Source organism: Hemiscyllium ocellatum, chromosome 33 (assembly GCF_020745735.1).
Source record: "Hemiscyllium ocellatum isolate sHemOce1 chromosome 33, sHemOce1.pat.X.cur, whole genome shotgun sequence".
NCBI classification, from domain to species: Eukaryota; Metazoa; Chordata; class Chondrichthyes; order Orectolobiformes; family Hemiscylliidae; genus Hemiscyllium; species Hemiscyllium ocellatum.
Window position 1 is genome coordinate 12,090,963 of NC_083433.1, and position 25,039 is coordinate 12,116,001.

The 25,039-nt window shown below is 44.7% G+C and overlaps 1 protein-coding gene across 3 annotated transcripts; it reads left to right on the plus strand.

Moving 5' to 3' along the window:
* The first annotated feature begins 1,347 nt into the window (after positions 1–1,347).
* On the plus strand, positions 1,348–24,903 carry LOC132831529 (dual specificity protein phosphatase 8-like). Of its 3 annotated transcripts, none has more exons than XM_060849730.1 (7): positions 1,348–1,446; positions 12,721–12,939; positions 15,689–15,827; positions 17,990–18,156; positions 19,511–19,670; positions 20,958–21,081; positions 23,167–24,903. In XM_060849730.1, exons 1-7 carry the CDS (start codon positions 1,411–1,413, stop codon positions 24,113–24,115), a joined length of 1,794 nt encoding a protein of 597 aa, XP_060705713.1. In that variant the 5' UTR covers positions 1,348–1,410; the 3' UTR covers positions 24,116–24,903. The 3 variants fall into 3 exon arrangements, with proteins under 3 accessions (XP_060705713.1, XP_060705715.1, XP_060705716.1); XM_060849732.1 differs by having other exon boundaries at positions 1,348–1,432; XM_060849733.1 differs by lacking the exon at positions 1,348–1,446 and adding an exon at positions 8,768–8,881.
* Positions 24,904–25,039: the final 136 nt, after the last annotated feature.

Sequence of the window (25,039 nt, forward strand, 5' to 3'; positions counted from 1 at the left end):
TGAATGAGACGATAAAAGGCAATATTCTGTAACCAGAATATATATTAAAGAGTATGTTGGACCAGCTGAGAGACAGACAACATACATTGTTACAGCAGAGTTACAGCAGACCCACTTACAGGCATTTTTTTTCTTTCAAAAATATACTTTATTCATAAAATTATTTTGATATCATATCTATACAATTGCATTTCTTTACATACAGAGATCAGAATTAATCATTTGTATGTACAAGTCTGTGCATTGACCATCCAGATATTTAGCTGAGGTGTCAGCGGGGCCCAATAACTGTGTGGGCCCCCTGTTTTTCTCAAACAGGCAGTCCTTACACGGTGGTCTTTCCCCACCGTGCCTTGGTGACAGCTGCCCCAAGCTTCAGCACGTCCCTCAACACGTAGTCCTGGACCTTGGAATGTGCCAGTCTGCAACACTCAGTCAGGGTCAACTCCTTCAGCTGGAAGATCAACGGGTTTCGGACAGACCAGAGACCCTTCAGGGAAGGAGAGGGCGGATCCTATCGAGCGGTTCCCTGAGCAGACTGTCAAAACCATTTGGCAGAATGCCTCAGCGCCAGAACTTTCCAACAAGCACCAAGACATGGCTTGGCTGGTGGTGAGAAGGGCTCTGCCTGTGAGATCCTTTATGCACGCCCGGACTCTCTACCGCACCGCACCCTGCCCTCAAAGCGGCTGCGGGGGGGAATGAGACTGTCACACACCTCCTTCTGGAATGTGCCTATGCAAAGGAAGTTTGGAGAGGAATGCAGTGGTGTTTGTCGAGATTCGTCCTGAGCAGTTCTGTGATGCGGAACTCCCTGCTATATGGCCTGTTCCCCAGGACGCACACCGAGACAAACATCAACTGTGCCTGGAGGATCATCAACTTGGTGAAAGACGCTCTTTGCTCTGTCCGAAACCTGTACAATTGATCATGCCATTCTTGTGCACACATTACATTACTTTACATTACTTTACATACAGACATCAAAATTTATTTTTCCTATATACAAATCTGTACATTTATTATCCAGCTCTTCTGCTGAGCTGTCAATGGAACCCAAATGACTGCGTGGGCCCCCTGTTGTTCTCAGACAGGCAGATGTTACCCGGTGGTCTTTCCCCAGCTGCCCCAAGCTTCAGGGCATCCCTCAACACGTAGTCCTGGACCTTGGAATGTGCCAGTCTGCAACACTCAGTCAGGGTCAACTCCTTCAGCTGGAAGATCAACGCGTTTTGGACCACCCAGAGAGCGTCCTTCACCGAGTTGATGATCCTCCAGGCACAGTTGATGTTCGTCTCAGTGTGCGTCCCGGGGAATAGACCTTAGAGCACGGAGTCCCGCGTCAACAGGAACAGCCCCAACACTGCAGGACTAATCCCTGACACTCAGATCTCACAACAGGCAGAATTCATGAGGATACATCATAATGCAGGTGAGCTTATGAAGGTAGGTCAAACCATCAACCAATCGTGTCTCCAGCGCAGAATATAGAATTCCTTATAATATCCCAATTCAAATATCCTCTTTATTTTCCTCACATGCATAAATATACCCATTTGTCTTAGATATGACATGTCTGCTGCTACTGGTAACTGATTCTATAATGATTGTTAATTTTAAATCTGGAATTGATTCAACCAATTGGTATTGAAGAGGTTTGATGGAGTTACAGGTCACAGATCAAAGATAATCTGCGATAGAGCAAGATGTTGTTAAATTTGAAAGATGCAGAAAAAACTCACAAGGATGTTGCCAGAGGTGGAGAGTCTGAGCAATGGGGAGAGACTAAATAGGCTGGGACGTTTTTCCCTGGAGTGTAGGAGACTGAGGGGTGACCTTACAGATGTTTATAAAATCATGAGGAGCATGGATAGGATAAACAGACAAGGTCCTTTTCTCAGGGTGGGGGACTCCAGAACTAGAGAGCATAAGTGTAAGGTGAGGGGAAAAATATAAAAGGGACTTAAGGGGCAACTTTTTCACACAGAGGGTGTTGCGTGAATGGAATGAGTTGCGAGTGGAAGTGTAGAGGCTGGTATGATTACAATAGTTAAAAGGCATCTGGAAGGGTCCATGAATAGGAAGGGTCAAAATGTGTGGCACTGGAAAAAGCACAGCAGGTAAGGAAGCATCTGAGGAGCAGGAGAGTCAACATTTCAAGCATAAGCCATTCATCAGGAATGTTGGGGGGAAGGTGACTTGGAGATAAATAGGAGGGTGGGGGTGGGGCTGGAGGGTAGGTAGGTGGGATGGTGATATGTGAATACAGGTGGGGGGTTGATTGTGATGGGTCAGTGGGGAGGGTGGAGCAGATAGGTGGGAAGCAAGATGGGCAGGTAGGACAGATCAAGAAGGCAATATCGAGTTGGAGGGTTGGATGAAGTGGGGTCTGGGGAGATATGAAAACTGGTGAAGTCAATGTTGATGCCACGTGGTTGTAGGAGCAGACTGCTCCCTTCACAATCCCAGCACACCGTCCCCTTCAAAATGTTAGAGTCAAGGGAAGACTTTTTAGAATGGAGCTAAGGAGAACCTTCTTCAGCCAGAGAGTGGGGAATCTAATGAATTCACTGCCACAGAAGGCTGTGGAGGCCAGGTCAGTGAGTCTATTTAAATCCGAGATAGATAGGTTCTTGATTGTCAATGGGATCAAGGGTTAGGGGGAGAAAGTGGGAAAACAGGGTTGAGAAACTTATCGAAGGAGCAGGAGAATTGACGTTTTGGGCATAAGCCCTTTCTCAGGAATGAGGAAGGTGTGCCAAGCAGGCTAAGATAAAGGGTAGGGAGGAGAGCCTTTCTCTTAGCCTGCTTGGCACACCTTCCTCATTCCTGAAGAAGGGCTTATGACCGAAACGTCGATTCTCCTGCTCCTTCGATGCCACCTGACCTGCTGCGCTTTTCCAGCAACACATTTTTAAGCTCTGACCTCCAGCATCTGCAGTCCTCACTTTCTCCTGAGAAACTTATTGGCCATGATTTAATAGCGGAGCAGACTCAATGGGCTGAATGGACTAATTTCTGCTCCTATGTCTTAAGGTTTAAAATCCTAGCACACTGCTCCTTTCTCAATCCCAGCACAGTGCCCTTTTCACATCCCCAGCAGAGTGCCTCCTTCACATACCTTCCTTCACAAGGCCAGCATACTGACCCTTCAAAATCCCAGCACAGCGTTCCTTGACAATTCCTGCACACTGCCCCCTTCACAATCCCAGCACACTGCCCCCTTCACAATCCCAGCACACTGCCATCTTCACAATCCCAGCACACTGTCCCTTTCACAATGCCAGCACAGTACTATCTTCACAATCCCAGCACACTGTCCTCTTCATAATCTCAGTACAGTGCCATCTTCACAATCCCAGCACAGTGCCCCCTTCACAATCCCAGCACACTGTCCTCTTCACAATGCCAGCACAGTACTATCTTCACAATGCCAGCATAGTACTATCTTCACAATCCCAGCACAGTACCTCCTTCACAATCCCAGCACACTGTCCCCTTCACAATCCTGGCATCCTGCCCCCTTCACATCCCCAGCACACTGTCCTCTTCACAATGCCAGCACAGTACTATCTTCACAATCCCAGCACAGTGCCCCCTTTACAATCCCAGCACAGTACCTCCTCCACAATCCCAGCACACTGTCCCCTTTTACAATCCCAGCACAGTGCCATCTTCACAATCCCAGAACACAGTCCCCTTCACAATCCCAGCACAATGCCTTCCTCACAATCCCAATAGAGTGACATCTCCACAATTCCAGCACAGTACCTCTTTCACAATCCTAGCACGTTATCCCATTCACAATCCCAGCACAAAGCCCCCTTCACAACCCCAGCACAGTGTCCCCTTCACAATCCCAGCACACTGTCATGTGTGTGACCTGACTGGAGCATTTTGATACTAGCCAGAGATTACAATCCCAGCACAAAGCCCCCTTCACTATCCCAGCACGCTATCCCATTCATAATCCCAGCACAAAGCCCCCTTCACATCCCCAGCACAGTGCTCCCTTCACAATCCCAGTACATTGCCTCCTTCACAATCCCGGCACCCTGCTCCCTTCACATCCCCAGCATACTGTCCCCTTTCACAATCCCAGCACACAGTCCCCTCCACAATACCAGCACAATGCCCTCCTCACAATCCCAGCAGAGTGCCAGGTCCACAATCCCAGCACAGTACATCCTTCACAATCCTAGCACGCTATCCCATTCATAATCCCAGCACAAAGCCCCCTTCACATCCCCAGCACAGTGCCCCCTTCACAGTCCCAGCACAGTGCCCCTTTCACATCCCAGAATAGTGCCCCTTTCACAATCCCAGTACACAGCCCCTTTCACAACCCCAGCACAGTGACCCTTCACAATCCCACCACACTGTCATATGTGTGAACTGACTGGAGCATTTTGATACTAGCCAGAGATTACAATCCCAGCACAAAGCCCCCTTCACTATCCCAGCACGCTATCCCATTCATAATCCCAGCACAAAACCCCCTTCACAATCCCAGCACAGGGTCCCCTTCACAATCCCATACACTATCCCCTTCACAATCCCAGCACAGTGTCCCCTTCACAATCCCAGCACACTGTCTCCTTCACAATCCCAGCACACTGTCATATGTGCGACCTGACTGGAGGCATTTTGATACTAGCCAGAGATTACAATGTGCCTTGCTGTGTGTAAACAGCCTGAGGGATCTGACATCATTCTACAGAATATTACTTGTGAAAGCAGCCTGTTAATTGTGAGTTGGTGATTTACTCAATGACCTAGTTTTTCTGTTTTCTTGACAACACCGCATGAGATAGGACCTCAGGGATATGACATGCACGATATATTACCAGGATACTTTTCATAGTAAATTACACAACAGCAACTGAGGAATCACTCTCAAAATACTCCCTACAAGGTCCACTGGGTAAAGGCACCAATCCCTTGTACTGAAACCACACAGAGCGGGGTAGTGTTGTCAGGCAGCAGTCTGGAATTGCAATTAAAGAAATGGAGAAACTCAGCAGGTCAGGCAGCATTTGTGGAGAAAGAAACAGTTCTGATTTAAAAAAAGGTTATTGACCTCAGCGTTTACACTGTTTCTGTTGAGAGAACAGATTTCTCGACCTGCTGAGTTTTTATAGCAATTTTTTTTTATTATTTCAGAGAATTTCAACAGCGGTGTTTAAGGATCCTGACTGAGTTAAATTGTTCATCGCCAATTTTACAAAGGCTTGGCTAAAATTGACCTCCCTCCCTCTGATACTGTCTACCAGAATTCTAAGTCTTAGCCTGCCTTGTAACTCCAATGGATCTTGCCCTGAGCTTCTACTAACCTCAGCATTTCAGGTGAGTGGTAGGGAGGGAGATATGCAGGGAAAAGGGAGGACTGCAGATGCAGGAGATCAGAGTCTAGATTAGAGTGGCGCTGGAAAAGCACAGCAGGTCAGGCAGCAGCTGAGGAGCAGGAAAACCAATGTTTCAGGCAGAAGAGCTTTTGCACTGGAGCCTTGGTCATTTACTGTAGTGAACCTTGTAGATGGTGCACATTGTATGCTGTGACAGATCAATCTCATCTCAACTGAAAGTAGGTGAAGCCATGGAGGACTGATGACACCTTATATGGACTGGAAACAGTTAAAGATTCATATGACACAGTGGGAGTCCATTTGTCCTATTAGCCATTCTTTGTAAAGATTTCCAATTCATAGAATCCCCACAACTCCACACTGACCGACCCAGACCCATTCCTCTACCCTATTATCCTACACTGGAAGGATGTGCAAACTCCACACAGTCATCCAAGGCTGGAATCGAACCTGGGACCCTGGTGCTGTGAGGTAACAGTGCTAACCACTGAGCCACCGTGTCACCCCAGTATATGGTACTGTACAGAACTCATCTGCTTTAGGGACTATGTATGTATGCATGATTTTTTATAAATAAAGTAAATTTTTGAAATTTAAAATGTTTTTTGAGTCCAAAAGGACACTTCTTTGGAACTGAAAAGGGGTAGGAAAATATTGGGTTTTATTCAGCTGAAAAGAGCAAAAGGGGAAGTTAGGGAAACGCTCAAGATTAGATTCTTTACAGTATGGAAACAGACCCTTCGGCCCAACAAGTCCACGCTGACCTTCCAAATAGTAACCCACCCACCTATATTTACCCTTGACTAATGCACCTAACACTATGGACAATTTCCCATTGCCAATCCACCCTAACCTGCACATCTTTGTGACTGTGGGAGGAAACCAGGGCACCTAGAGGAAATCCAAGCAGACATGGGGAGAATTTGCAAACTCCACACAGACAGTCACTCGAGGCTGGAATCAAACCCAGGTCCTTGGCGCTGTGAGGCAGCAGTGCTAACCACTGAGCCACTGTGCTGCCCCAAAGGGTAAGGGATGTTGGAGATCTATATTGCCATAGAACAAGAGGCAAAGGGAATAGTAATAGTGGAAGAGATGATGGTCAAGAGGAGGTGTTAATAGCAGAATAATGTTTAGCTTTTTTAAAAAAAACATTCGTGGCATTATGGGTATCCACTGCCTTTTATTGCCCTGGAGATTGGCATGGACACAATGGGCTGAAGGGCCTGTTTCTGTGCTGTATGACTCTATGACCTCTTTCCAAGCTATAAAATCGCCATGTCTCTCCAAGATATTGGTGTGTTGCCTTCTTGAACACTGGGATGGAGGACAGGTACCGCCATGGTTCAGTTGGGGAGGGAAGGCCAGAGTTTTAATGCTGTCACCAACAGTGAAACAACTGCCCCGTCAAGGTCGGGGTAAGGAATTTCCAGGCGGTTGTGTTCCCATGTATCTGCTGCCCTTGTCCTTCTAGGTGACGAGGGTTTAGGTTTGGAAGCTGCAAGCACTGGAGCCTTGGTCATTTACTGTAGTGAACCTTGTAGATGGTGCACATTGTGTGCTGTGACAGATCAATCTCATCTTCAGTCTCAACTGAAAGTAGGTATAAGCCATGGAGGACTGATGACACCTTATATGGACTGGAGACAGTTAAAGATTCATATGGCACAGTGGGAGTCCTATTAGCCACTCTTTGTAAAGATTTCCAATTCATAGAATCCCTACAGTGTGGAAACAGGCCCTTCAGCCCAATAAGTCCACACTGACCCACCCAGACCCATTCTGCTACCCTATTATCCTACATTTACCCCTGACCAATACAGCTAATCTACATATCCCACTACTCAGTATGGGCAATTTACCTAATCTGCACATTTTTGGACTGTGGGAAGAAACCAGAGCACCTGAAGGACACCCACAGGGAGAACGTGTAAACTCCACACAGGCAGTCCGAGGCTGGAATTGAACCCGAGTTCTTGGTGCTGTAAGCCAGCAGTGTTAACCACTGAGCCACTGTTGATCTATTGTGCAGATATCCACATTGATCAGCACAGACTTGTTCAATTGTTCAGTTCACTCTGTCCCTGATAATTTATTACTGGAATCCTTTGCCCAAAATTTACATTAAATAAGAGAGTATTTTCATGAACTTGTGACAGAGCATCACAACTCCTGGACATTAGTTCACATTGACCTGACTTGCCCTGCTCTTTCCCCATAACCCTGTAAATTTACATTTATATGGTTACCTAGTTCAGTTATTACGGCACATTAAACAAAGTGATAGCCATTAGTCTTCTGAATTCGACAAGGAAGAAGAGAGAAATTACATCAGAAATTGTCGTGATTGTAACGAGGTCGGCTGGGTGGACCTTATAGAATATGAGTTCCCTGATTGGGGCTGTTAACCTGGTCCAATCAGGGAGCCCTGGCTGACAGATACAAACAGGAGCGTCAGAGGTTCTGTTCACTCTGAGAGCTGGTTCTGAGGGAGCTGGATCAGTGTCAAGTACATCTCAATAAAGGGTGACGGGATGCCAGCCTCTGTGGAGTTATTTGAGTATTGATGCCCTTCATGGCTCCTTGAGCACAGTGGATGTGAAATCCAACACCAGATCTTTGAGCACAGACTGGGGATGCTGCCCGTGTGAGGTGCTGTATTTTGGGATGAGAAGTTAAAATGAGAGCTCCCTCAGATCACCGGCTGGTCATCGAAGAGGAGCAGGGGAAAGTCCTCCTGATGTTGCGATCAATATTTATCAATCAACCAGCATCTTAAAAAAAAACTGATCATCTGGTCACTATCACATCTTGTGGGATCTCACTGTGTATAATTTGGCTGTATCAACAACAACAACAACAACAAAATGCTTCATTCACCTCAACGTATTTTGGAGTAATACGTGTTCCTGACACAGTCCTGTTCTGATGATTTAAATAATACTGAGGAGACCATTCACATACAGGAACAATGAAAGGAAAGAACAATGCTTTAGAATTCAATAAACCGATTAAACAATAGAGGGGCCACCAGTCAATCAGCAGCGAGGTTGATATTAAATAGATGATGCAGGGAAAATACACGAGATGTGCTAATTTCATTCTCTGCTTTTTTCTCTCTCTCTGATTGTCAAGCTGATGGATTGTCTTTTAAATCTATGTCTTTGTGCATATCCCAGAGAGCATTCGGCATATAAAAACTCCTGACATCAGTTAGAAAAAAAACAACACAAGGGGAAAGTCTGTCATTGGTCAGAGATGACATATTTGCTGTACCTGAACTATTTTTAACCGCATTACCTCATTGTGTGGAGAGGGAGGGGGGAATTCAAGCTATTTCACTGAGTTACAGAGAGACACAGAGAGAGAGAGTGTGTGTATGTATGTGTGTGTGCATCCTACATGCCTGGTGCAACGACCCTCTTTCACCTGCAGTCGTCTGAAATAAACATCAAAACAGCTGCCGCCGTCAACAAGAATTGCAACGAGAGAAAGGTTATTTTCGTTTTTTTTTGGTAAGTGTATCTTTGCAAACAAGAAGAAAAAATTAATTCCCTTGCATTGTGATGACAAGTATGCAAATGCATCCGAAACAATAGAGAGGGTTAACTCGAGGGAATTGTGTAATCGTGACATGAAGCTGAGAAATAATATTAGGGATTGCAATGATATTGCATTGCGAGCGAATTTCTTAATGTCAGATGCAAGCATGCAATATTGTGGCTGCATGTAAAATATGCTTTATTATGTTACTATCATGTCAATGCTCTTTAATGTAAAACAGTCGTTAAGAAACTTAAACGTATTAAGCTTTATTTACAATTGTGAAAATCAGCTCTGCAGTAAATTTCCGCCTCTTAAATATTTAATCGATTTTGATATGATTTACCTCGACATCTAAGGTGCCTCGAGGCGATGGGTGAGAACTAGATTTTTAAAGAGCCTGTTTTAAGATTGTAGCTCCTTCCAGTTCAGATCAGATGCAAGGGGCAGCTTTCAGCATTTTCCACTTTCAATCGAATAAGCAATTACAAAGTACAGTGGTGGATTTTTGTTTTGTTTATAATGGGGGAAAGGGAAATGAATACAGAAGCGAAGAGGTGATGGTGTATCCATCCAAGACATTCATTCGTTGGAGTATTGTTCCAAACCTGCCTGCTAGAATTGAGGACCCTACAGTACAAAGGACTGAGGAAGAGGTAAATGACACAATGCCTAGGGTAATACCAGGGACACCAGGATGTGGTAAATTGCCAGCTTTAACATACAAAGGGCTGTATTCACACACCAAGGGGAAATGTAATTGAAGTTTTCAAAATCACACGGGAGGCTTGTCAAGGTAAATGCTGAAGGGGCTTGATATTAGTGCCACAAACACAGTGGAAAAGGTGGGGGGGGGCGAGATTTAGAATGTTTTCTTATGCAGAACATCACTTGGCTGCATAATCCAGACTGATGGTTTAGTGCAGTGCTGAGGGGGCACCGATTCTCTCAGATGAGATGTTAAACTCTGGAGCCCTCTCAGGATGTAAAAGTCACTATTCTGTCGAAGAGCAGTGAACTGGTGATGTTTCTATTCAGGGTCATTGTTGATATTTAGCCTTCAAGTAATATCACTGGCACCGATGATCACATCGCGGGAGCTTGCTCTGTGCAAATTACTTGCTAAGGTTCCTTTTCTCATTGGCTGCAAAATGCTTGGGCATGCCCTATGCTTGTCAATGAAATAACATTTTCTGTTTATAAATATGGAGCAAGTGAGCTCCTGATCAAAGAGCTCTTAGGGGGCAAACATTTGGAGAGGAAACACGGACTGGGGAACGGGAAAGAAAAGGGTTCAGGGGCAGAATGGCCTCCCGCTCCTGATTAGTATGTTCTGGTGATATGTTAAAAAAAATCCAGGCCAGTCTCTGATTAATTAATTGACTTATTTAATTAAAAATCTTTCGATAAAAGTGTTTATCTTGGACAGAGCTAGGCAGCAGAGGAATGTGTTCTCTGAGGAGATTTGAGTTGCAGAGAAATGGGAGCAGGTCAACAGAGAGAAAAAGCAATAAATGGGGACACTGTGGTTCAGTGGTTTCTGGAATATAACACTGTCTAACCCAGGCCAAGCTATTCCATGCAGAACAACACATTGCTAAGATGTTGTATACATATTGATGTTACTGCCATCCCTGTACATTACATGGTTTGTTTTAAAGACTCGGAATAAATTCATCTGTTTCAACACAATGTCAAGGGATCTATGATCTCCACTATGGAGAGTGGCAATAGCTAAAATCTCATCTGAAAAGTTAGCACCTCCAACAGTGCAGCGCTCCCTTGCATGAGGAGTTGTCATTCCCAATTTGGAATGGGACCTGACCACGTCAGCTTCTGGACATGTAACCCATTGAACCATGTTCATCACAGCCCAATGTACATTCGGGAGTGCTCACACAATGTACAGGCGAGTGACCCATCCTTGGTAATGCAAATGTCTCCATTACTGGAGGGCTCAATTCTGATGGGATTTGTTTTGGCGTTCACTTACTTTAGTCAAAAAGACACGATTCCATTGTGGACAGGCAGGGAGCTGTGATTTCATGGGTCTGCAGTTTTGCCAGCATTTGCAGTTCTCAACTGGAGCTAAACGATAGAACGAGGCTTTAATCCGAGTTATTCTCATTGTTCCACTTTGTCACTAGTGTGAGGGAGCCACAAGGGGGCACTGGGTTGGAAGTATCTCTCTGAGAACAGTCTGTGTCAGCAGTGGCCCAGATGGCGTTGTCCCTATCAATCAGTGTCACCATCCCAGCTGGGAGTGTTTCCCCATCGGCAACATGGCAACGTGACTGGCAACTTGCAGCTCATCCCCGGACAGTCACTGAATCGTCAAGACAGCACCAAGCTGCATTTGTGTAGCACCTTTTGTGCAGTGAGACACCCCAAGGTGTTCCAAGGGAGCAAACTTTGACGTACGGAAAATAAGAAGTTATTAAGATAGATCATCAAAGGCTTGGGAAAAGCAACATCTCAAAAGACAAAATCGCAGGTTGAGGTTTAGGGAGAGAATTCCAGAGTTTAAAGACTGAAGGCGAGGCCTGATGTTGTTGGAACCATAAAAAACTGGGGGATGTTCAAGAGGCCAGAGCTGGCAGAATGCAGAGATTTCAGGGCATTGTAGGGTTCAGGAGATTTGATTTAAAATACAATAGAATGATTGGCTTGTCCAGTATCCCTGAACATGGACCCAAAATGAGAGGGGGTATGGGAGGCAACTGTGTAGTCACCAGACAACCCACACTCTTCCTTTTAGCTCCAATAGAAATGTCAGCATGCCTTCCCATAGGGGTCACTGGATAGTGTTGGGGACAGACTGATACTCCAGTGAAAACAGAACAGCTCAATTGACCCACAGTCAATTAGCCTGTCAATGCTTAAGGTCAAGTCACACACGATGAATACAGCAGGAGCTCCCTAAGGTGAGTTAAGGTCTTCAGGCGAGGATGAGGGAGATCATGGTATATTGATATTGTTACTAGTCATCCAGAGACCAATAACTTATTGATGTGGGTTCAAAACAAACAGTGGTACATGGTGACATTTGAATTCAATAAAATTTGAAATTAAAAGCTTGCCTTATGTTGACTATGTAACACTGTTGATTATCATTTTATAAAGCCCATCTGGGTCACTAACGTCCTTTAGGGAAGGAAATCTGCCATCTTTATCTGGTCTGGATTACATGTGACTCTTGATCTACAACAATGTGGTTGACACTTGATTTGATTTGACTTATTTATTATCACATGTACCTTGTTCCAAAAATATAGTGAAAAGTATTGTGTAGTGTTGCCACTCTCTTAAGAAAGACATAAAGTGCTGGAGAAACTCAGCAGGTCTGACAGCATCTGTGGAGAGAGAAACAGTGTTAGCGTTTCAAGTTTGATGCATAGAAGAGTCCTATTAGACGTTGAACATTATCGCTGTGTCTCTCTTGACAGATGCTGTCAGACCTACTGAGTTTCTTCAACCAACAGCAACAAAAACAGAGGTTGCTGAACAAGCTCAGCAGGTTTGTGAAGAGAAATCAGAGTTAACATTTCAAGTCCGGTGACTCTTTCTGAGAACTGGTTTTGTTTCTTGTTTCTAGCTTCTGCGATATTTTTAAAAATTCGGTTGACTCATTACTGCCCCCTGAACTGGAAAAGCATGACACGCAGTTCAAGGGTAATTAGGGGCGGACCAACAGAAGTTGGCTTTACTCCAGTGCTGACATGCGATGAAAGGAGAGAAATTTTCGATGTGTGAATTTAAATGATGATTTAAAAAAATGTGACTTTTAAAAAGAAACTTTCTTCTTCTCCAGAATCAAATGGCAGGGGACAAGAAGCCAGTGAAGGGCATCAGGGCCAATCAGCTAGCTGCAATGTTGGAAGGCCAGAAAGAGATGCTGGTCATTGATTGTCGTCCTAATGCTGACTACCACATCCTACACGTGCTAAACGCCGTCAATATCTGTGCCTCAAAGGTCACGCCTGAGAGGGAGTTGCTCACTGAACTCCTGCAGCCAAGCCCAACAATGATGGTTTGTTCTGGTCATTTTGCTCACTCTCTTTTGTTCTTTTCTTCCTGTCTGATTTCTGATGAGGCTGCTTTCTGCATGGAGCAAGATGTTTGTAATCATTAGAGGTTTTTTTTATTTCAAAAATATAAAATATTATTCATAAAATAATTTGATGGTCCGTACAGTTGGTCGTGCCATACATATGTAAACATTTACATACAGAGATCAGAATTTATCATTTTTTATATACAGGTCTGTACATTTTTCAATCATATGTCCATATATTTAGCTGAGGCATCAGCAGAGCCCAAATGACTGCATTGGCCCCTTGTTCTTTGAGACAGGCAGATGTTACACAGTCGTCTTTCCCCACCGCGCCTTGGCGGCAGCTGCCCCAAGCTTCAGCCCGTCCTTCAGTCCTCCAGAATGAGCAGACAGTGAAGATTCACTGCTTTCAGCAACATTAAAGAAACATTTACCTTCACTCTGTGCACTTTCATGTCTCAGTTACAACAACTTGGGAGTGACAGACAGGGAACATCCTAACTTGAGTATTGCTGAAAAAAACGTGATACACTGTTGAAGCTTTTCACCTTGCACTCACCAGGACAAAAGTGCAAGACTGCCAAATCTCAATGTATATTAGATGAGAAAAGGGTATTGATCCTGACTGGTCAAAGCATAGCCATGAAGGATACACCAGGGAACCAGTGACCCCCACACTTTGGTTTCATTCAAATAAGGAGCAATGTTTGAATATGTGCCTTTGGTCTGAAGGCCCTTGCATTTAAATATATTTAGGTTTTAGCAACGTTGACTTGCCAATTGGCCGGCACCTTTTCTCCTCATGCAGGAGAAATTGTTACTGTCTTCGAGATTTAGCATTCTGGTAGTTAGAGTCCATGTACCGTGCACATGTAAATAAAGGGGACTTGGTGATGGGATACTGCTGTTACTTCAGCTTGCTTACAAGTTCAGGTAATCAGGAAAGCAAATGGAGTTTGGTCTTTACTTCAAAGGGAATGGAGTATAAAAATAAGGAGCTGTTTCTGATGGTACACAAGTCAGACCACAGCTGGAGTACTGTGAACAGAATGGGCACCTTGTCTAAGGAAAGACATACTGGCTTTGGAGGTGGTCCAGAGAAGGCATGAGGGACTGTTTTATAAGACCATAAGACATTGGAGTGGAAGTAAGGCCATTCGGCCCATCAAGTCCACTCCGCCATTTAAACATGACTGATGGGCATTTCAACTCCACTTAACCGCAATCTCCCCAGAGAGTGGAGACATGGTAAAGGCTGGGTCTGTACTCATTGGAGTTCAGAAGTGAGAAGCGACCTTGTTGAAACATATATTTCTTAGGGGACAAGACAGGTTAGATGTAGAAAGACTGTTTCCCTTTGTGGGAGATCCCAGGTATGGAGGGTCTGTCTTATGGGAAGACCTTGAATAGATTCTGCCTTTACTCATTGGAATTTAGAAGAATAAGAGACAATCTTATTGAAATATACAGCATTGTTGGGGAACTTGACAGGATAAATTTAGAGAGGTTGGTTCCTCTTTTTGGGGAGTCTAAGACCAGAGGGCACAATCTCAAAACAAGGGGTCCACTTTTTAGGAGAATGTGTGGAATTCTCTAATGCAGAGGCTGGATCGCTAAGAGTATTCAAGACTGAGTTGGAAAGATTTGTAATCAGTAAAAGGAATCTCTGATTATGGGTATAAGGAAGGAGAATGGGGTTGGAGATAATCAGATCAGCCATGATCTTATCGAATGGCAGAGCAGATTCAATGGGCTGAATGGCCTGCTTCAATCCCTACATTTTACTGTTATGTCTCTTTTTGTCAGCAATACACACCCAGTCATGCAGTGAATGGGTTACTGCAAATAAAGGGAGCATTCTGCCCATTGAGTCCATAACCTGCCCTCTGCAACAGAAACTTACAAATCCTATAGTACAGCCTTTTTCCCATTGTCCAGCAAACATTGTCTCCTAAGATTCTTATCCAGTGCCTCTTTGATTGACTCTGCCTGTGTCACACTGATCCAACCACCTTCTTGTTTAAAAATGTTTTCCCTAACACCACCATAGCTTCTTGTGCCAATCACCATTAAATAGTGTCCTTCAATTCTGGATCATGCCACCAACGGAACAACTTCCTCTTTATGTCCAAACTTAGAGACCTTGGCACAGAATCTGCTTGTTTTCTGATTGACCATGGGACGGTTGGCACTGTGACAATTAACTAATAACAGAGTGACTAATGATGGTGTGGGGTGGGGCAATTGGAGGCATGAGATCATGTGAAGAAATGTCCAGCAATACGTATGACCAATCTTAATGGGAGTGGGCTGGAGCAGTGATTAAGCTGACACTGGAAGGCTAAAGTTGTGACTAATGCTCTAGGGACGTGAGTTCAATTCCTACCATAGTAACTGGTGGAATTTACATCCCAGTTAATAAAATGTGCAATGTTACATCAGTCTCAGCAATGGTGACCATTGTCAATTATCGCCGATTGTTTAAATAAAAGGTCCGGTTTTTAAAGGAAGGAAATCTGCTGCCTTTACTTGCTCTGGTCTACATGAGACCTCAGGTGGACAGCAGTGTTGTTGGCTCTTAATTGCTCCTCTAAAGTGGTCAGGGAAGGGAAACAAGCTCAAGATTTGTCAATGTTGCCAACATCCCATGAAAGAATTAGAAAGAAAGTTGAGAAGTTATTAGAGGAGAAGATCTTTATTGTGATCCTATTAATTGTCTCCTCAGACAAAGGACCTAGAAGCAAAGGAGTTGGTGCTATATGACCAAGAAACAAAGGATGCAAAATGTCCTCCAGCCAGCGACATCATCACAATCCTCCTGCGAAAACTGGAGAAGCAATTCAACAATGTATATTTTCTTAAAGGTACAGTCTATAATTTAAAGGGAAAATCTCACTGTTGGTATACTTTTCTCATTAAAGTTCCATGGGTCCAGTAGCAAGCTGGCAATGTCAATGTACTGGTAATCCATGGCTAATAGATCCAGAGATATGAGTTTGAACCCCATTGTGACTGCTGGCAGACGTAGAGTCATAGAGATGTACAGCATGGAAACAGACCCTTCAGTCCAACCCGTCCATGCCAAGCAGATATCTCAACCCAATCTAGTCCCACCTGCCAGCACCCGGCCCATATCCCTCCAAACCCTTCCTATTCATATACCCACCCACATGCCTCTTACATGTTGCAATTGCACCAGCCTCCACCACTTCCTCTGGCAGCTCATTCCATACCCGTACCACCCCCCTCTGGTAAATTCAGTTAATTGAACAATGTCATATTAAAGAGCTTGCATCAGTTGTGGTGACCATGAATCTAATGGAAAATCCCATCCTCTTCTCTAATATCTATTAAGGGAGGAAATCTGCCATCCTTTCCCAATCTGACCCATACGGGACTCCAGATTCACACCAATGTGGTTGATACTTAACTGCCTTCTGAATTGGCCTAGGAAGCCACTCAGTTATATTTAACGTGACTCACCACTACCTTCTCAAGGGCAATCAGGGATGTACGGTAAATGCTAACCTTGCCACAGATGGCTACCTCTTGTGAATGAATGAAAAGAAAATGTTCCAGACTGGGTTTTGTATTCATTTTCACCCATACCTTCTATGGTTGTCCCATTGTCTCCTGATGGATGTCACTGGGCTGCAAATAAAAGGAGGCAGTTAAGTCCACAACACCTTGGCTATCTATCCTCCCACTGTAAGTCCAGAGAGTAACGATAGGCAATCTGTTTTAGCTTGGAGAATTCCACTGCCCGGTGCAGGTTTCACTGGGTGTTGATTAAGAGATGGACAATGGTTGAATCCCTTTTCATCAAGTGTCAAAGTTAACAGGCACCACTTACAACCACCCTAGTATGATAAAATGTTAACCTTTCTTTTGTAACGACATTCTCCAATGGCTTCAGTGATCTTGAGCAAGAAGAGAATAATCAACCATGACACTCAATCCCGACCAGTGATTGATATTGCCTGTCTTTGGACGCCAGCTGAAGACAGCGTTGGCTGTGAGGCCTGCCCTAGCAGAAACAGCCTCTGGCCACTTGCTATAGGCTCAAAAAAGAGTGACTAGCCTAAAGGAGATGTAGCCAGACAGAATGGCACCCAATGAACAATACCCCAGCAAGTAGCCAATTCTTTGGGGCAAATTTGGGATGGTAATTGCACTTTAATGATGTGATGGTCTCATTGTGGTTACATCACCAGACTGGCATTCCAGAGGCCGAGACTAATTGTCTCGAGGACATAGGTTCAAAGTCCACCACGGCAGCTAGTGGAATTTAAATTCAGCTAATAAATCTTGAATATAAAGTTAGTCTGATGGCATGACACCTATTGATTCCCATGTTGTTCACTGAAGCCTTTCAGGGAAGGATATCTGCTATCTCTGCCTGGTCAGGCCTACATGTAACTCCAGACCCACTGCAACATGACTGACTTTTTCCTGCCCTCTGAAATGGCCCTAGCAAGTCATTTGATTCAAGGGCACTTTAGGGATAGTCACCAAATGCTGGCCTTGCCACTGATACCCATATCTCATGAAAGAGTTAAAGAGTGGATGGCCATTCAGATTGAGCTAGGAGCAGAAATTACACAATTCAGTCCCTCTCGTCAGGAAGGATGCAGTTGGGTAACAGGCTTCTCATTGAACTCTAGCCCAGAGAACAACCCGCATCTTTGGCGACATATTTGAGATGGTCATTTTAATACTATGACTAGGAAAGAGCTTTGGTTCTTGGTTGTGGGTTTGGTTGAGGGGGGTAGGGGGAGGTTTGGCTTTAATAGGGAAAGTAAAAACAATGACTGCAGATGCTGGAAACCAGATTCTAGATTAGAGTGGTGGTGGAAATGCACAGCAGTTCAGGCAGCATCTGAGGAGCAGGAAAATCGACGTTTCGGGCAAAAGCCCTTCATCAGGAATAGAGGGGAAGGCCTGTTGAAGAGCTTTAAGAATGTTGAAATGTTCTTATCCTTTCTGTCTGGTCCCCTCTAATGCCATACCATTTCCTTCTTTCCAGGGGGATTTCTGGAGTTTTCCTCGTGTTTTCCCAGCCTGTGTGAAGGGAAGTCAACCAATTCACTGCCCAGCAGCTTCTCACAGCCGTGTCTCTCCATGTGTGACATGGGACCCACTCAGATCCTCCCCTACTTCTACCTGGGCTCTCAGAATGATGTTCTGAATAAGGTGTGTAAGGCGCAGGGCTAAAGGATACAGGCCTACAACAACCAGTTTTGATTGAAACCTGGGTCCAGGATCAACCCTACCCCCAGCTTCAAAGAAACTCCATGGGATTCTCCCAGAACTTCAGCAGAGGATTGGTGGAATTCTTGGAGAAATGGCAAAGATGGGTGTTTGTACCATTTCTCTAGGAATTCTGCCAGTTGTTTGCTGTGGGACATCGAATGGAAACCACCAATTAGGAATGGGATTGAAGCTGGATAATGGAGATCTTGGGATTTTTGTTCAATCACTTTTGAGAATGAAAGGAGCCATTGCCGAGAATTTTCCCGGAGCGGTTTAAGCTGTGGCACAAGAGTGTGTGTGAGGTTCGGTTGCGCGGGGTCTGTGGAAGGTGGTAGGTTTGGGGGAGACACAGGAAACTGGAGTGGACTGTGCAGGAGACTGCAGAGGCAGCTTCAGCTTTGATGGTGAGACTGGAGGAAACGCAAGCTTCATTCATTATTCCACTAGGGTCAGTGACACAGCAGCAGGACTTGCTTTGAAGTTATTGTGTTTTGAAGAAGATATGATTATCTGGCAAGCGGTGGCACTGAAAGTTATAAAGGTAGATATAAGCACAAAGCCATTTGAATAATTCGTATCTTACTTACCTTACTCAGTCCATCACAAAAACAGTTCAAGGAAAATGTGGCTTATCCTGGTTTAAATTGTTTCACTGGGTATCGTTGGATGCAGCAATGCATTGGATGAAATGAGGACTGACTTCCCCTCTCCCGCCACAACCACCTGATGAAGGAGCGGCGCTCCGAAAGCTAGTGCTTCCAATTAAGCCTGTTGGTCTACAACCTGGTGTTGTGTGACTTTTAATGGCATGGTAGCACTGCTGCCTCATAGCACCAGAGATCCAGGTTCAATTCCTGCCTCAGGCGACTGTCTGTGTGGAGTTCCGGATTCCACCCACAGTCCAAAAATGTGCAGGTCAGCTGAATTGGCCATGCTAAATTGCTCGTAGTGTTAGGTGAAGGGATAAATGTAGGGGAATGGGTCTGGGTGGGTTGCTCTTCGGAGGGTCGGTGTGGACTTGTTGGGCCGAAGGGCCTGTTTCCACACTGTAGGGAATCTAATCTAAAAAAAAACTTCTTAGTCTCTTATCATTTTCATGAAAAGGAGATGGGTTGTTTAAAGGCAGTAAATTAGATGAGGAAAGCAACATTGAGAGTGTTCTCTGCTTCAGGAAAGAATGGGAGTTGAGCAGGAAATCCATCTTCATATCAACATGATGATGGCACAAAAAAAAGGAAGAAAGTAGTGCAAGAAAGCGAATTGATTTTAATTGCTCTGTGACTTTCTCTTGCAGGAGTTGATGACTCAGAATGGGATAACCCACATTTTGAATGTGAGCAGTAACTGCCCAAAGCCCACATTTATCCCGGACAGCCATTTCCTGAGGATCCCAGTCAACGACAGCTACTGTGAGAGTCTCTTACCTTGGCTGAACAAGTCTGTGGAATTCATAGGTATGAAGTTAAACAGTGAAACGTGGACTAGTAGATGGGGGGAGCATGGATACAATCAGTAATTCAGCCTGTAAATATCATAAAGCACAGTTTTGTGGCCTAGCTCGCACCAAACTGTTTGCCTATCACTCCTATTTTCACTGACCTACGTTGGCTCCTGGTCTATCAATGGCTCAGATTTAAATCCTTTATAATTATGTTCAAACTTCCCTCTGGCTTTGCCATCTCTGTAACTTACTCCAGCTCTGCAACTCTCTAAGAATTCAGAATTCCAACAATGCTGAGGAAGGGTCACCCAACCTGAAACTTTAATTTTGATTCCTCTTCACAGATAATGCCAGAACTGCTGAGCTTTTCCAGCATCTTCTGTTTTTGTTTTTCCTCCAATTCTGGCTTCATGTGCAATGTGACTTCCATAACTCCACCATAAGTAGTTGTGCCTTTAATTCCTAAATCCTGAGCTCTGGACTCCCTTCTTTAAACTTGTCCTGATTTAAGATATTCCTTTAAAATTTCTATTTGATCGAGCTTTTGGTCACCAGTCCTAATATTCCTTTATGGGATTCATGTCAATTTTTCTCTGATAACTGTCTTGTGAAGCACTTTGAGATGGTTTACTACATAAAAGGCATTATAAGATAAACGTTGTCCTTACTTTGCACATCCCCTCCAAACCCCAACACACTTTCTCAAGGAGCAGACTCCTTTTCACACATACCCAGTTGTCATCCTATGCTTTGTCCAGTTGGAAGTTCTTCATGTCTGGCCCTGGATAATGAGTCTCAACTACATGTTCAACAATATCAGAGCTGTGTGCTAGCAGAAACATTCTCCCGTCTGTGCTAAACAGCGATGTGGTCAATTCTTGCAGATTTGTCATTGCTCCCATTGAGATCAGACCAGGAAACACCTGAATGTAGGGTTCAGTATCACACTAGGAAGCAATAAGACTAAGGGACAAACCTCTTTCCAGTGAAAGATTTTACATCCACCCAGTGACCTGATGCATTGGAAAGATCCCCTGACACTTTCCAAAGATGAGTAGGGTACATGTTGAACGTCTTTCCATCAACAAGCAGCAGTCGTTTGTCTTATAGCTGTTTGTGAACACTCGCAGGGTACAGACTAGCTGTTGGACTTCCCAAGGTTTAACTGTGACTATATGTGGAAGTACTTTGTTGGATCTCAAGCAGTCTGGAACATCTTAACAATCTGGAAGTTGTTAAATAAAGGCAAGTTGGTTCTTCCTTTCTTAACAATGTTCTTGGTATTTACTGTTTCACACAGACACAGTGCGGTCAATGAAGTCTCGGGTTTTGGTTCACTGCTTGGCTGGGATCTCGCGGTCTGCAGCAATTGCTATTGCTTACGTCATGAGGACAATGGATTTCTCTTTGGACGATGCTTATAGGTATGACAGTGTATCTTCTGGGGATTTGTAAAACAGAAGCAGTAAAACATGGATGCAGATTCTGAGAGAGACGAACAAGGCTTTGGGACAAAGTGTTGAGTGTTGACAGTGTGAAGCTAGTTCAAGTCAGATTTTTGAGTGATTCATTGACCGTAAATTGCAACAGAACACTAATATCAGTTGGTAAACCCGAATATCACTGAAAAGAGAGATAAGTTGCTGGAGTTTTTCATCTTACACTCATCAGGACAAATGCAAGAATGCCAAATTTCAAGCAATCAGAACAACTTATACTCCATGTGAAAAGAGCACTGATTCGCTGCCAAGCTGGCCTTGATTAATCAGGACATTACCTTGGAGAAAATAATAGAAAATTCCCGTGTAGTTCAAAAAGGTTTGGACATGCTCCATTAATTTGCAGAGAAAGGTCCCTGAATTTGAATATATGTCATTTCCAGTGAGCCTTAGTGGGACATGTTATGAGCTTCCCCAACTATTTTCAAGTATTTCAGAGGTGAGAGATGTGGAGACAGTGATCAAGAGAGGGAGAGAGACAAGACCAAGAGGCAGAGAAGGGGAAACTGAGTGAGAAGAGAGAAAGACAAATGGATACAGATAGCTTGCCAGGATGAAAACACAAGAAAAGAGAGACAGATAGAGTGACATATAGTGAGGAGAAACTACAGGCAGAATATTGAGAGACATGGAGAAACAAGTGAGAAAAAAGGCAATTATGAGGGATGCACTTTTTCACAGTTGAATTGCAGATACCTAAGTTCTCTCTCTTATTAGATAGATGGTAGATCAGTTGAAACATAACTGAGTATGATGGGTTTTTTGTTCAGTCAGGGTATCAATAGTGAAAGGGGCAATAGGATTGCAAGTGCTGGTCACCCACTATGTAATTGAACGATAGAACAGGCCCAAGACGCTGAATGGCCTTGCCCTGTTTTTATTGCTTCTAGTGGTAGGCTTGTGGGCCGAATAGCATCTTGCTCCCGAACATTCAGCATTCTTTTCTCAAAATGCTAAAGTGTGTCGTGGTGTGACTGTATGTTATTCCCATTATCTCATCTTTGTAAGGGACCCTGGCTGCTTTAGTGAAGGATATCGCAGCCAAGCTAACTCCTGCCCCTGTCCAAAATCCACAGTGCTGTGACTCGGTGGTTAGCACTGCTGCTTCACAGCGCCAGGGACCCAGGTTCGATTCCAGCCTTGGGCGACTGTTTGTGTGGGGTACTTCCCGTCTCTGTGCAGGTTTCCTCTGTGTGCTCTGGTTTCCTCCCACAGTCCAAAGATGTGCAGGTTAGGTGAGTGGTCTCCAGGTATGTGTAGACTAGGTGGATTAACCGTGGGAGATGTAGGGTTACAGGCATTGAATAGGGTCTAGTTCAGGTGCTCTTCAGAGGATCAGTGCAGCATTGGTGGGCTGAATGGCCTCTTTCTGCACCTTGGAATTCTATGTTGCACCAACTAGTAGGGTTCAATTGTAGGAGCCCTAGCTGCTTCGAGCCTTGCTGTTTGAGAAACCTGCCAACACTTAATTCACCAGATCACTTGGATGAAAGGGCACTTTTCTTTCTTCTTTATCTTGCATGAACTGTGGGCATCATTGACACAGCAATGTCATCAAGGCCAGCATTTGTTGCCTGCCATTAACTGCCCATGAACTGAGTAGCTTGCTTGGGACATTTCAGAGTGCAATTAAGATTCAACCACACTGTTGTGGCCCTGGAGTCACTAGTGAAGCTAGCCCAGGTAAGAAAGGCAGATGGCACATCAGTAAACCAGATCGGTGTTTAACAACAATCAATTATAATCATCCTAGTCATTACTGAGACCGGCTTCATATTTCTTCTCCTTTCATTTATTTTCGGCCAGGCTATTGTGGTGGGATTGGAAGCCCACTCTCAGAACATCAACGTGGACTTCTGAAATACTAGTTTAGTGATAGAACTATGACCATCACAACCTCCTCTAAAGGGAGGAGAAGGGGGAGTTCTAACTACTGAAGCTAATTGTTTTTAACATCCGTTTTTGCTTGCAACTATCTCATGAAGAATAATTATTGCTTGCCTTGATCAGGTTTGTGAAAGACCGAAGACCCTCAATATCGCCGAACTTCAACTTCCTGGGCCAGTTAGTGGAGTATGAAAAGACCATCCTTCAGATCCAGGCTTCGGCCCACACAGCACAAAGCCTCCTTCATCCTCAGAACAGCCCAACGCAGGAAGAGGCCAACCAGCCGGACACTTGTGAAGACCCCGATGAAGACGCAGCAATACTCGCCCCTCATTTTCCCACCTTGCACATTCCAGCACAGCGCATGGACTGTTCGGGTAAAGGTAAAGGATCTGGCAATGATGCGGGTAGCAATCCCAGAGACTTTGGGAAAGTGGCTCCAGACGTGACAGCCTTTCAGCAAGGGTTCTCCGAGCTCCGCCTCTCGCCAGAGCAGATATCCCACACCAGCTGCTTGAAGCGCTCTTTCTCCCTGGACGTGAAGTCTGTCTACTCTTCAGCCCCGCATGTCGGATGCTTTCAGGCCGCGCAGCCAGCGGAGACTGGCCCTGTTCCAAAGCTGCTGGGCTTTCAGAGCAAGTTGGTCACCAGCACCTTCAACCCATTCACCCTCTTGTTCGGCAACGCCAGGAAAGGCCGTGGGAAAGACAGCAACGTGCCTCATGGAGCCACGCAGGTTTCGAAAGCCCAGGAGAAATGTAGCTGTCTCGAGAATCCTTCCCCTGTCATTGGAGCCGACCAAGGACCAATGCGTTCACCTTGTGTGACTCGCCAAAAGGACAGTGGTCAGAATGATCCCACCACAAGAGTGACACTGAGCTTGCCCGCTGCCAGACAACCATCATCGCCACTGCTTGATTATAGCAGCTGCCTCATAACAGTGCATGGCAAGAGGACACAGTTATCCCTGTTTGAACACCCTTACAGTGGCCCCACAGATTGCAAGGCCATCACACCCGATCACATCACGAGGAACGTGGGCCTCTACGCTGACAATGTGGTGAAATCCTAAACCTTGTTGTGAAAATAAACAAACATGTCCCGTGATCTGTTTAGATTGGATTCGCCCCTTCTAAGAGGAAGGGTAGACAGGCCAAAGAACTACCCTTTGAACTTTTAGCCTGTTCTTCCTCTCTTTGACCACACATGCCCTCTGCAGTAGGCCTAGAATCGCTTAATCATTACCATTGCTAAGGCCCCCACGTCATATTTCTCAGGCCTTTTACTGATTTAAGGCCATTCTTTAATCTGTTGAGACATTGTTAGCAACTGAACACAGTCAAAAGGCGAACATCTCTGCAAAAACAGTGTCCACGGGAAAATAACGAACATATGTTTAAGAGAACTTGAATGATTGGACGCACCTTTGTCCCTCAAATTGAAATTTGACAATGGGGAGCAAAAGACTAACTTGGGATTAAGACCGAATTTCTTAGAGAAATAATTTAAAAGTAAAATTATTTTGCTGGTCCTTACTGATTGATGTTAAATTAAGGATCATGGTGCGAGGGGTTTATTAATTGCGAAGGGTTTGCCGGGGTATGTGTGGATGCCAGTAATCCTGAAGGAGACATGATGCTGCTAAGGCCATGGGAATGTTCTGTGTTGAATTGGAGTTGCCAAGAGGGAACATGAAGATGGGTATTCCTCCCTGAGTTTTATAGGATTGTGTGTGTGTGTGTGTGTGTGTGTTGTGGAGAGAAAGAGTTGGGAAGAAAACTTTCCTGCTTTGCCCCCTCCAGATCTAAATAAAGTGGTTGCGGTCCATAGTAGGTTAGGTTGCATATGTTCTTTGGAGGGAACAGGCTTGATAGACCAATGGGTCTCTTCTGATTTCCTGTTTTTCTAATGTTTTTATATAGGGGTTGGGGGGGTGGGGTGGGAGGGAGGTTGTAGTAACTTTCAGTTTTGTCTTCTTCCTGAGGGAGCCACAGCT